The following is a 13,768-nucleotide window of genomic DNA, read 5'->3' on the forward strand; positions in this document are numbered from 1 at the left end:
CCCTCATCTGAGGCTCCTCAGGGCCACCTGCTCACTCTTTGTTTGCCAAAGGAAGGGACAGCCTACTGGGACAACAGGGTTGGGGGCCCCTCCTCTCTTGCCTGTCTCGACTGCCCTGCCCCTCTTATTTTCTCCACTTGGTACAAGCTTAGCTCACCCTTTAGTACCTCATGTCCTTAAGTACCCTGAAGCTTGGGGAAGGTCCCTGGAGGTGGCCTGGAGGAAGAGGAAGCTGCTGGGCAACTCTTAAGAGCTGGATGTTTTCATGTCTCTTGTTGGATGAAACTCAAACAGCTGTTAAGGTGGGTGTGGTGGTCCCAAGTTATGGATGAGCTTGGGGGGGGGGGGGGGTGAGTGGCTTGCTCCAGGTCGTAGAACTAGGGAATGGCAGAGCCAGGATGGAACCCAGGCAAGGTGTTTGGATTGGTGTTCAAGAGCATTCCATCTGTCATCGAGGTAAATGGCGCCCCTGGAGTGGTACAGCACACAGCCTGCACAGCCCCGCTGCAGAGCCCAATCTGTCTGGTGCTAGGTTCACTTTCCATGAAACCTCCACCACCCCTCCTCACCCTGGACATGAACTCATGGGCCCCAGGGGTGGGGCCACCTTGACCCTCGACCAGAGACCCACCCCTTCTCCTCCCACAGCAGGAGACCGATTCTGCTGAAGCTGCTGTTTCCTCAACCACTTCCTCACCTGCAATGATTGCATGGGCCAGTTACTCACCCGCCCCTGGGGCTAAGGGCAGGCCAGCCCCTCTGGACCCTGGTGACCCCCCCCATCCCGCCCACCCAGAATTCTCTGACCAGAGACAAGGAGGGGGCTGGGGCGATGGGTCACTCTGCTGATTCAAGAAGAAACCTCTGCTAACAACAGCAAAAGTACCCTGAGGACTACCTGTGCCAGGCATCATGCTCCACGCCTTCAGATGCCTTTGAGCGGCATTTAGTTGCACTGTGGGGTAAAGACTATTGTTCCCATTTCACAGACAAGGAAACAAAGACATAAGTTAAGTAATAAATGTGTCACTGTCATACAAATAGCAAGTGAAGAAGCTAGCCCATCTGGTTCTGAACCCCTACTTTCACTTTCTACCCTGAGCTTGATCCCTTGCACTTGTGGGGTGTCCTCCAGCCTTAGGCTCGCTGTGACCAGTGGGGTGTCTGGGGATGAGCCGGGGCTCTGAATCCAAACAGAACTATCTTCCCTGGAACCTGCCACTTCCTGTTACCTGGCTCCAGGCAAGTGCCTTCACATCTGAGACCCCATTTCTACACTCCAGGGGGACCCGTGAACAGTCATATGTGCCCCATGAGCTCCAATGTGTTCACTCCCTACTCCTTTACAGCTTCTCTGTGTCCCTTTCCATGTCTGTCTGTCTGTCTGTCTCTGGATCAAAAGGCAAAACTGGTTTCAAAGTTCCTCTGAGAAGCCTTCCTTGGCCCTGGTGGCCCTGGCCCTGTGTCCCCACCCCACCTTCTGGGCAGCCTGTCCAGCTGTAGCCTAACTCACTGACCTGCTCTTCCTGGTTCATGGGGTGCTTAACTGGGGCATAGAATTCCAGGGATCCGTGAAGTCAGATGGGAAAACGATTTCATCTTTTCACTAACATCTAACTAAGGTTATGAACACAGGCAACAAAACCATACTCCTGTTGACGGTGCTGTTGGGGATTTTGTCACAGATGTTTGATTGTGCCTGTCAGCTGTCAGATGTCTGCACAGACCAGTTGTCACAGTTATCTCAAAATATATCTTGAAATATTGTCTACACACATGACTATTTTGACACGATGGTAGTTATTATATCAACACTAGATCTTATTTAATGCATTCATGGAGAAGAACCTATGTTTCTGAATTGTGATTTATTTTTTCACATTTTTATAACTGTATTTCAAAATAATTGGTTTCCTTTATAATCTTATGCGTTTTATTTTGTGCATCTCAAGGCAATGTTCTGAGAAGCGTCCATAGTCTTCACCAGATAGCCCAAGGCATTCATGGCTCAGAAGTGGGTTAAAATCCCTGCATTAAGACAAAGGGAAAGAAAATATTTATCTAGCACCAACTACTGTGGCTTCCCTGAGGCAATCACTTGGGGAATTTTCTAAACTCCCAGGCCCAGTTCCGGGTGGAGTGAGTCTCTATGGGCCCAGAAGGCGGATGTGAGCCAGAGTGGAGAATTTACAGTGGCCAGGCAGAGTGGGTGGGCATTTTGCACACATTCTCTCTCGTTTCATCCTCCCCTCTCCCTGAGGCAGAAGTTGTCATCACTCCCATCCAGGGGTGAGGACCGTGACTTCGGGAGGTCTAGCACCGCCTTGTTGACATTTGTTGGTTGAAGCTTAGTGGGCGTGGGTTTGAGGTTGGGGAGCTGTTTGGGTTCGGAGGGGCCTCCCCGGGTCAGGTGCCAGGCCCTGGGGCACCCCCTCAGGGTAGAGTCCTGGGGATCCCTTTTCCTTGGCTCCACAGTCTGTCCCATTCCGAGGTTAGTATCTCCAGTTTTAGAAGTGGGACCTCAGGATCAGCCCTGTTCATCAGACAGTCATTCAACAAATACCCTCTCCGCTCCAGATCTCTGGTCCTGCTGGTTCTAGGCCTCATTTTACTTTTCCCATAAATGCCTCCCATTTACTTCTCTCCAGCTCTGGGCCACTGGCCTGATCCAAGCCCCAGCATCTGGGACCAAGACTCCTGCAAGAGCCTGCTTAGTCACCTCCCAGCTTCCTCTCTTGCCCCTGAAATCTCTTCTTGCTGTAGCCAGTGAGATCTCGGGGCAGAAATCTGTTTAATCCACCCTCCCCAACATACACACACTCACCTCCAAGCAACTCAGATCCCTTCAGGCTCTCCCACGGCTCTTAGGAAGAGTGCGGGGCTGGTCTGTGCCTCTCTTCCCTGCTCCCTCTGCTGCAGCCACACTGGCCCTCTTCCAGTTCCTCAGATACTCCGCCCTCTCTGAAGCCACAGGGCCTTTGCACACAATTTCCTCTCTCCTTCCCCACATTGCCCAGTTAATGTCTACTCATTCTTTTATTTTTATTTTTATTTATTTTTTTGAGGAAGACTGGCCCTGAGCTAACATCCATGCCCATCTTCCTCTACTTTATATGTGGGACGCCTACCACAGCATGGCTTGCCAAGTGGTGCCTTGTCCGCACCGGGGATCCGAACTGGCGAACCCCAGGCCACCGGAGCGGAACGTGTGCACTTAACCGCTCCGCCACTGGGCCGGCCCCTGTCTACTCATTCTTGAGATCTCAACTCAAAGATTCCTTTTTCAGGGAAGTGTCTGTGGCTTCCAGGCTGGGGTATATTCCCCATTTTTGATACTCTAAGCCCCTGTATCTCTTCTGCATAGCACTCATCACAGTCTGTAATTAAACATTTAGTTTCATGAATTTCTTGATGAATATCAATCTTTGTCGTCAGACTCTCCAGGGAGCAGGGTCTGAGTCTGCTTCTGTGCCCCCAGCAGGGTGCCTGGTACCTATACAGAGTTGACACTGTGAACGAATGAGTGAATAAATGCTAGGCACTAGGGATACAGACATGAGTCTGGCCCAGCTCTGGCCCTTAGGGAATCTGAGTGCCCCGTGTGGGCTGGCCTATAAGGCTGTGGGTGGGTGGGCAGCCCTGCAAAGCCAACAGCAGACCGAAGAGATAAACCCTCAGAGGGCTTCCAAACCCCAAAACTGGCAACTTGCTTCTTTTGTAATGGGAAACACAGGTCAGAGGTCAGAAAACCTGAGCATCCAGGCCCAGTTTTATTGCTATGTGTCCTTGGGCAAGTTACTTAACCTCTCTCAGCTTTGTTTTTTTTGTTGGTAAACAACATTGAGCATTTCATGCTGTACACGCTTTTATCTCCTTCATGCAGTTTCCTTATCTACAAAAGGGAATAAGAGAGATACCCACCCTGCTGGGTTATTCTAAGGATGAAGGATGTGAATATGTAGGTATAAGTTGTAAAGGACTGCAGATGACAGTGAGCAGATGGCAGAGTTGGCACTGGGAGACCAATGCGCTCCTGCGCTGCTGGGGGACCAGGGTGATGCATGAGGCACAAGTGGAGATGAAGGTGCCAGGGAATCAGGGCAGACTCTGGACCCTGGGTGTGGGCAAGGTGTGGGACCTGTGGGCATCACGGCCTTTGCCCATGCACAGCCTGTGGCTATTGGGCAGCAGCAAATATGCCCACAGTCTCAGAGGTGTCACAACTTATTCCTCCTGGTGACTGAAGGTTAACCCAGGGGTGGGGATGGATTGGTACATACTGGGCCACACCCGCTGCCCCTCTGCCCCTCGCAAGTAGAGATGCTTCTGGCAGTGAGCACTCCTGGGTCTTGAGAGTGAGGCGAGGCACCAGGTGGCAGCCTGGCAAGCACCATTGCAAAGGAGACACCAGAGAGTGGGATCCCAGAGGAGAAGGGGGCTCTTCCCTGAGCCCCCCGGCATCTAGGCTGAGGAAGACTTCCAGAGAGGGGATGCTGAGCGGGTGCTGAAGGATGAATAGGAGTTCAGTGGGTGAGCAAAAGGTGCCGGGGTAAGGGAGTAAGCACAGAGGGAACAGAATGAGGCAGAAAAGATCAAGACGCATTCTTGGAGGGGTATGATGCTTGGAAAATGCCTTGTCTGCCCTGAGAGGGATCTAGGACTTTATCCAGGAGACAGGGGTACAAAGGGGAGGCCCTTGAAAGGTTTTAAGCAGAGGATAACATGGTCAGATTACACTGATGCTACCATATGTGATTTAAAAGAATATGTACATAAGGGTTTGTATATACTTAGGAAAATCTCTGATTCAGGGATTCCTACCTTTTTTTGTACTAGGATTCCCTTGATGAAGACTTCCAACTCCTTCTTAGAATAATGTTTTTTAAATGCATTAAACAAAATGCATTGGATTACAAAGGAAACCAATTATATTGAAATACAGTCATTAAAATATGAAAAAATGGGCAAGCTAGTGATATGTGTGACTTTTTCCTAACTGGTAAGACCTTCACTGGCTAATGGCTATTGTCATTTCAAAGTCATGATTAACATAAACAATATTTCAAGGTCCTGGCAACAGCTGTAATGCGATGTGAAAATATCTGTGATTTCTACTGGCAGCAAAGTCAAAGACATCGCTAGTACTATTGTGGTTTGTTGTCTACATTCACAACAGAAGGAAAGGCTAAATTTTCTTGAGAGGTTATTGACAATAAAATGTAACTTTTTTCCATCCAAGTTCACAGGCCTGCTGAATCCTGCCACCAGACTCCCAAGGGTGAGAAGTCCCTGCTCTGGAGGACGTATGCCATGCTGGCTGCTGGAACTGCCCTCAGGAAGGGCCCTGGGGCAGAGTGTGGGAGGGAGCCCTCGCTGTTTCATTCTTTTGTGCTCTTGAATTTTGTACGATGTGTATGTGTCCCCTAATTAAATACATCACCTAAAGATGAAAACAGGGAGCTTACACCTGCGATAGTGTGGTGGATGGATCGGAAGACCCGGGATGGGAGGCTGGGAAGTCACAGGAGGCCATGCTGGGTGTCCAGTGGGGAGATGACAGGGGCTCAGAGCAGGTCATAGCAGTGGAGATAGAGAGAGAGGACGGACTCCAGAGATGGTAGGAGACAGAAGACAGAGGGTTTGCATGATGGCTGATGGGTTGGGCAGGAGGAATGGGAAGAGGAAAACTTGCAGGTGCCTGTCCTGGGTGTCTAGGTGCATGGCAGTAGCCACAAGGGGAGGAGCCAGGCCGAAGGCACTTGAGGAAGAAGGTGCAGAGTGGGCTGGGGGTGTCTGTGATATCCTTTCTAGGAATAACAGGCCCATGCAAACGCCTAACGCCTTTGAGAGACTGAATATACGAAGGGGACAATGGCCAGTCCATATATAAAAACACGTCTCACCACCTCCGCAGCAGCCAGCCCTCCAGCCAAACCACGACCTCTGCAGCAGTTGGCCCCAAACAGTCAGGATCAGCTCAGTGACTGCCAGCTTCCCGAATTTTTACCTCCCACTCTCTACCCCCGATTCCAATTCAGGACCAACCAGTGAAAGCCAAATATGCTCCCCAAACGGATCACATAGGATGCTCCCTTTCTCGTTAGCCTGCCTCCCGCTTCCCCGCCATAGCCTCCAGTCGGGGCACAACTGAGCCTTCCCTTTTTCGCTCTAAAGCCTTCTCACCCCTGCCTGCCTTTGAGGCTCTGCCAAATGCAAGGGACAGTGGCTGACTCCTTTCCAAGCCTTTGCCTGATCTCATTTGGGTGATCTTTGTTTACTTCTGCAACTTAATGTAAATGAGTTTGTTGCATCATCTTCTGCTCCAAGAAGCCAACAAAGGGAAACAATGGGTTTCTGAGTGTCAGAGAAAACAAAAGCGACAGGAAGAGTCCTGACCTCACAGCTTGGGCCCTGGCCAGGCCTGCCTGTGTCCAGTAAAGACCAAATAGCAGGCAGGAGCGATGATGAGCGAGCCGTTCCCACACTCCTCCGTGCGCTTGATCCTCACAACAGCCCTGGGCCTCGCTGCTGGATTATATCCAGGAAACTGTATTTTCAAGATTCTACCTTATGTTCGCGTTTCTCACCTTCCCCTAGCAGGTGCTGATAAGCGTGGACTTGATTTGGTAATCTGAGGACAGAGTCCAAGCTGGGGAACCTTCTCTCTCTACTCCAGGGATCCTCCTGGCCTTGGAGGCTGGCTCCTTCTTCTAATCCTCCTCCCATGCACCCCAGAGGCCAGAAAACCTGTCTCCACTCAGCCCAGGGCTGCTCATGGCCACTCTTAGGGACCACACCTCACCGCTCTGGTGAGGGTGACCAGACACACCTCACTGTTTCGTAGGTAGACGCCTGAGGCCCTCATGAGGGCACCAGCCCATCTGAACAGAAGTCATCTATAGAAAAGAAGTCAGGTGTGTACACAGTGCCCAAGGCTAGCAGTGTTTTCCAGGGACCAGGAATTCAGAGAAGAGGCAGAGAGCGCAGGGAGCTGTGGTTTCCTGAGCCCTGGATGCCAGACACTCTGTGTGCGGGGGTTATCTCATTTTATCTTCACAACTGCCCCTTAGCGGGGAGAGGCTTGGTAAGGTCACATGGCCATACACGCTCCGGAGTGGATTTGAAACCGCATCACTCTGGCTCCAAAATCCATGTTCTGTTCCCTGGACTCTGCTTTCTCGACTGAGAGCCAGGAAGTCTCAAAAGATAGAGGTGGGCCCCAGAACTGAAGTCCAAATTCTTTGAATGGTCTTCCTGCCCACAGCAAATCATCTGAGTTGTGGTCCCTCTTTGGGGTTCAGGAACAGCTTGCAGTAGGGGATTTTAGTTACACAGATGCTAAAGCGTGTGTGTACACACACCTACTGCTCTTACGTTCTAGGAGAGCAGGCGGTTCAGATCAAGAAGCTCGGCCTTCTGTTCTTACTGTAAATACAATATGGATTTCAGCTAAGTTTTATCTGGCAAATACCACGTCGCTGGGAGAATGTTTTCACAGATGGTTCTGTTGGGTCCCAGGAGGCATTTGCATTTTTGACTCTAACTTACTATTTGACCCCTGAGCAACGATTAACTCTTATGGCCCTCAGCATAAAATCCTCATTCCTTCCCCTGGCCTTGTAGGGCTGACATTGGCTGACCAGTCTTAACCCATCTTTCCTCATTCAGGTCCCCATGCTGCACTGGCCTTGTTTATCTCTCCACCTTGCCAAGCTCACCCTTGGCCTCAGGCCTTTGTACTGCATGTTTTGCCTGGACAGCTCTTCGCTCAGAGCTGTGCTTGGCTGGCTCTTTCTTGCCATTCAGGTCCTAGGGTAAATATCATGGTCCTAGGAGGCCTTCTCTGACCACTCCATCTGGGGCAGCCCCTCCCCAGGTCATGGTCACAGCCTGCTGTGTGGTGTTCACAGCATGGGCAGCATATGCTTTTGGTGTGTCTCTCCACCCCACCCCTGGCACTGCAAACTCCCCTGGATCCTGTTCCCCTCCCTGAACCGAAACAGTACCTGCCACATAGTCCGTGTTCCCTAATAAGTGAATGAATGGATGCCTGAATGGATGGATGTAAGGTTTCTGGCACACTGGTGGTGTTTATTTGCTATCTGGCTGCAGGACCGGGAGAGCAGTGAAGGCCTCAGGCCCCACTGCCTCCCTTCCACGGGGACCACAGGAAGGTGATGAGCATTTCAAGGATTCTGCTGCTAATTCCTCAAATACACCCTACTATTTCCAGCCCCTACGCCTTTGCTCCTGCCATTTCCTTCACCTGGCCTGCCCTCTGACTGCTGAAATCTCAGTCTTCAAGACCCAACTCAAATGCCGACTGCTTCAGATTCTCCCTTGACTCAGTTGGAAGAATTTTCTCCCTCCTCTGAGCTCCTGCAGGCTTCCGGCTGGACCTCTGTGTGGCATAAACACCTGGTCCTCTAGACCGAAAGCAGCTTAAGGATAAAACATCCATATTCCTTTTCGGGAACCCCCAGCACAGAACAAGACCTCCACAGACGTCACGGACTGGAGGGCAGTGGGAGGTTTGGCTGATGGCTGGGTGGATGTGAGGGTAGATGGCTCATGAGGTGACTCACAACAGGGGCACCTCCCTGCAACCCCGGACGGCTTGAGGCAGAGACCTCAAGACAAGGTTCTAGTCTACACTTTGCCTTTTTCTAGCTGGGACTTTAGGCAAATTACTTTACGACTCTGAGTCTCAGTTTACATGTCTGTAAAGTGGAGATAATAGTAGTAACCTCACGGTAACTCAGAGGTTGTTGCGAGAAATAAACGAGTTAATGCTTTGAAGTGCTTGGCACAATGACTAGCACATAAAAAATACACAGTAAGTGTCAACTATTATTATGTGCACACAGGTCTGAGCCTCGTCTGGGGCTCCTTCCCACTTCAGGGGCCGGCGCATGGAGGTAAGCTTGGGGATTCACTGCAGAGAGCAGGGACTCTGCAGGAATTCAGGATGGAGCCCTCTTTGCCCACATGCATTCACTCATTCATTCATTCATCTGACAAGTATTTGTTGAGCACCTACTCTATGCCAGGCACTGGGGACTCTGCATGGAAAAAGACAACATCCCTCACGGAGCCTACATTCTAGTGAGGGAGGTCAGAGAATAAATAGAAAATAAACAAATATATCATTTCAGATAGTGAAAGCCCTTTAAAGAAAATAACAGGGTTTTAGAATAAAGAGTGACTGGGGGTGGTCAGAGAAGGCTTTTTTGCTTTAAATTTTTTTTTTTTGAGGAAGATTAGCCCTGAGCTAACATCTTCTGACAATCTCCTCTTCTTGCTGAGGAAGACTGGCCCTGAGCTAACATCCGTACCCATCTTCCTCTACTTTATATGTGGGACGCCTACCACAGCATGGTTTGCCAAGCAGTGCCATGTCTGCACCCAGGATTCGAACTGGTGAACCCTGGGCTGCTGAAGTGGAACGTGCACACTTAACCACTGAGCCACAGGGCCAGCCCCCAGAGAAGGCTTTTTTAGGGAGGTAGATTTAATCTGAAACCCAAGGAATGAGAAGGAGGCATCTGGGAGAAGAACATTCCAGGCAGGGAGATGAGCAATTTGGGTTGCAGAGAGAAAGCTGGTGAGGCTGGAGAAGAGTGAACAAGAGGTAGGCCATGGGGGCTGGCCTGGGGGCGTAGTAGGTAAATTCATGCTCTCCGCTTCGGCAGCCCCGGGGTTCGCTGGTTCAGATCCTGGGTGCAGATCTACACAACACCCATCAAGCCATGCTGTGGCGGCATCCCACATAGGAGAACTAGAATGACTTACAACTAGGATATACAGCTGTGTGCTGGGGCTTTGGGGAGAAAAAAGAAAAAAGAGGAAGATTGGCAACAGATGGTAGCTCACGGCCAATCTTCCTCACCAAAAAGCATAACTTAAAAAAAAAAAGAGGGAGGACATGGTAGGGGCATGGAGACTGAGGGTATCTGCAGGGGTGGAGCCCCAGGGACCTGTGGCTTCCCTAAGAGGTTTGCATTTTAAGTTTGACGGGAAGCCTGTGTGGGGTTTTGAGCAGGGTAGTGACATGATCTTATGTTTTGAAAAGACCATCCAGGTGGTTGGGTGAAGAATGGTCTGGAGAGGGACAGAGACAGGAGAGAAATGAAGGTTGCTTGGACCAGAGAGGAGGCAGTGGAAAGTGATTCCATTGGGAGTATTTTTGGGATATCGAGTCAACAGGACCTGCTGGTGCATGTGGAAGAAAAGGAAAAAGAGCAACCATGAATAGCTCTGAGGTAGATGGTTGACCCATATCTTGATGAGTAAGACTGCAGGAAGAGCCACCTGGGAACGATGGGCAAACAGGCCTTGCTTTGGACATGTGAAAGTGTATGCTGCTTAAAAGAAAATAGCCAGGAGCCGGCCCCGTGGCCAAGTGGTTAAGTTCGTGGGTTCGTGGGCTCTGCTTCGGTGGCCCAGGGTTTCGCTGGTTCAGATCCTGGCCACGGACATGGTACTGCTCATCGGGCCATGCTGAGGCAGCGTCCCACATGCCACAACCAGAAGGTCCCACAACTACAGTATACAACTATGTACTGGGGGGCTTTAGGGAGAAGGAAAAATTTTTTAAAAATCTTAAAAAAAAAAAAGAAAATAGCTGGAAGTGTCCAGGGTTAGTTGGATAATACAAGTTAAGAGGTTAGGGCTGGGGTTACAGACTGGGGGAGTCATTAGCATCGAGATGCTTTTCAAAGCAAGAGACAGCAAAACATGACCTGGGAGAGACAGAAAAGTGAGGAAGAGCCAGGAAAAGTGGCTGAGGGGGAAGGAAGCCAGGAGAAGGTGTCACCAAAGCTGAAAGCAGACAGCATTGCAAAGAAGGGGTGCCGAGCTATGACAGTGCTCTGAGGGGTTGGGGATGGTGAGCACAGACCAGGGGTTTGGTAATATGGAAGCTGACAGACGGGGACTTGCTGAGAGCCCGCCTCCTCTTGGAGTCTGGAGCTATCTGAGAGGAGACTACTGCAGCGTAGACAGTTTTTGAGGCTTTCTGTTGTGAGAGAGAGCAGAGAAAGGAGGCATATGCGGAGGGGATGTGGGATTAAAGGAGGGGTTGTTTGTTTTTAAGATGGGAGGTATTACGGCCCCGTTTGCATGCTGATGGGCGAGATCAGGCAGAGAGGGAAAAATGGGTGATGCACAAGAGGATAACTACAGGGGCAATGTCCTTGAGAGGGGCTGGTATCCAGGGCTCCGGTGGAGGGGCTGGCCTTCACAGACAGCACGGGGGACAGTTCGTCTGAGTTGGGTGGGGGGGCTTCGGGGGAGGAAGCATCAGCGGGCCAGAGGCAGGCAGCAGGGCTGGGTGCAGCACAGGGAAGACAGACTCCTGACACACCGTGTTCCCACCAGGAGGCCTGGCTTCTAGTACTGGCTCAGGCTTTCCTGTGTGACCCTGGGCAAGTTACTGAAGCTTTCTGTGCTATACTTTCCCAGGGAGTAAAATGAGAATCAAAGTCCCTGTCTGTCCTCTCTCCCTTGGTTTAGACACTTGGCCCAGCCTGTCTGAAAACCCATCTGATGGACTCCCAGCACAGAGGTGCCACTGGCTTTGGCCTGAGATGAGGGTCATCTCAAAGGTCAGCCAGGCCCTGTCACTTATCAGGTGTCAGGGGCCCAGGGGCCATGCCGCTACATCCCCAGTCCCTCACCTCTTTGGGACACCATGAACAGAAAGCCTGCCTTGATTTCCCTATCTGTGACAAAAGGAAGAAAATGGTTCAACGAGCAGTTCTGGGGCTGTGGGGTGGGGCCAGGGTCACGATTCCATCTCAGCCTTCGGGAGACAGCGGGACGGAGAGAAGACAGCACAGGCTTGGAGCTAGACCACACCTCCAGCTCTGCTGATTCCTATCCGGGTGACTTGCTAGCGGGAGATTTACCGCGAAGCTTGTGCTTCAAGGGCCTTCTCCTGGACCAACCTTCCCAACGCCCTGTGCTAATTTTAGATTCATAATTTTGTCTTCTTTTATTTACAGAGGGGGCCCCAAGAGTGTATAATATTCGAGCTCCAAAACCAGGATCTGCCCTGGGATTTGGGGTAAGTGACTGAGCCTCATTGTCCTCATCTGTAAAATGGGACAGTCAGACTTGCCTCACCAAATGTGGGAAAGGGTTCCTGGCTGCTCGGTACAGGGCATGCAGGGTGGGGGTGTTCCAATTAAGGGGAGCCGAAGTTATGACTCCTGCTCTTGAGGATGGAGGCAGGAGGCAGTGGCACCTCCCCCTCTGTCCAGGGTATGGTGTCTGTGGTGCCCACTGGCAGGGTCCCTTCGTCCAATTCCCACCCCTCTTCCTCAGCAGACTTAGCCCTGGGGTCACAGATGAGCTCCTTCTTTCTATTTATGCTCTTAAAGGCACAAACTGCCTGAGGCCACTTCCTCCTACTCCTCTTCCATCCCTCTCCAGCAGCCAGCCCCACTCATGCTCCACTGAGCCCAGTCCAGGGCTGGGTGAGCACACAGTAGGCAGATAACCCCATCTGCCTCCACCTGCACCTTCTTTACGTAACTGCCTTCCCGTCTCCCAAAGTGGGAGATTTAAAGTGCACCTAAGCAATTCACATTGGGCACCTAGTCCCGGGTGCCAAGCAAAAGCCCCCTTTGACCTCTTAAACTTCAGCCCTCAGGAGGTTATAGCCTCACAGGCTAGAAGGGATGAGTAGGTTATGCTGGTCCTAAGGATGCCCAAACCCTGGCCCCCACAGTCCTTCCCCTGAGCACTTGGAGCTTCTCTGTGCCCAGAACCCCAAGCCCTTACCTTGGTGGGGACAAGGATGGGCAGAGGCAGCAGTAGAACGGGCATGAGGACCACAATCAGGTAGGAGCGGTAGGCCCACAGGCCCTGCCAGCAGGTGGCCATGGCGTGGACCCACCAGGGCTGCTGTAGCTGCCCCCGGGATCCAGGGAACTGACGGACCGACGCAGCAGGTAGGCAGCCAGAGCAGGCTTATGTAAAGCTGGTTGAGTGTTAACCATTGACCCACCCTGGCAATCAAGAGTGTTTTTGGAGTCCAGGAGGTGAGAGTAAGGAGGAGGGACCTGCAGGAGGCGTAAAGATCAGGAAGACTTTGCATAGAAAGGGAGGAGAGCGAGATCAAGGAATAAAAGCTTCAGGTTCTTTTAAGAAGTTAAGCCTGAAGTTAACTCCTTCTGTGCATGGAGGCTGCTAAGGGCCACTGGAATAGGTGGAGAAGGAGGGGGCCCTGGGAAGCCCCACAGCCAGCCTCCACAGAGCAAGACCCCAAGTCCCCTCCCCAGCTCAGCTTTCCCCAGCTTTATTCTCCCAAAACCAGGTTCTCACTGAGCAGTTTATACAGGGTCCTGGTTGGGGCAGCCCTGCCTCCAGAGAAGCCCTCCCCTCCGGGAGTTTCCAGCCTGAGACTGAGGGCAGCCAAGCCTCCTGGAGCAAGCCTCCGGCTCCTCCCAGGTATCAGGGAAACTGTCAAAATCACCTGTCTCATGTCTTAATCACTGTGTAATGTTGGTTCACTGACTTAACTTCTCAGAATAGCCACTTCCTCATTCTGCTGCAACATCTACCTATTATGAGGATCAAGTTTGACAACCTATTGGTATGTTTAGCACTGCTACATAGTAGGTGTGCAATAAAGGTTCGTTCTTTTAGGTTCTTCCTGGCTCACCCCGCCCCCCCATCCCAAACTGCCATGGAAGACCAGCAAAGAACGTCTCATATTTTGGAAACACATTCAATCTCTCTATTCCTCATCCATCCATCTGTC

General features: G+C 51.3%; 1 protein-coding gene across 2 annotated transcripts in view; it reads right to left on the reverse strand.

Annotated features, from left to right (window-relative positions):
- SLC13A2 (solute carrier family 13 member 2) overlaps positions 1–13,028 on the reverse strand; it is a 28,393-nt gene extending 15,365 nt beyond the window's left edge. Inside the window, exon 1 of one of the 2 annotated variants that reach the window (XM_014862105.3) lies at positions 12,787–12,999. In XM_014862105.3, the coding sequence (XP_014717591.1) occupies positions 12,787–12,888 (102 nt within the window). In that variant the 5' untranslated portion in view covers positions 12,889–12,999. Of the gene's footprint in view, positions 1–12,786 lie in introns of both variants that reach the window. The other variant, XM_014862104.3, reaches the window with a different exon arrangement.
- Between the last annotated feature and the right edge of the window lie 740 nt (positions 13,029–13,768).

This window comes from Equus asinus, chromosome 13, assembly GCF_041296235.1.
Source record: "Equus asinus isolate D_3611 breed Donkey chromosome 13, EquAss-T2T_v2, whole genome shotgun sequence".
Classification (NCBI taxonomy): Eukaryota; Metazoa; Chordata; class Mammalia; order Perissodactyla; family Equidae; genus Equus; species Equus asinus.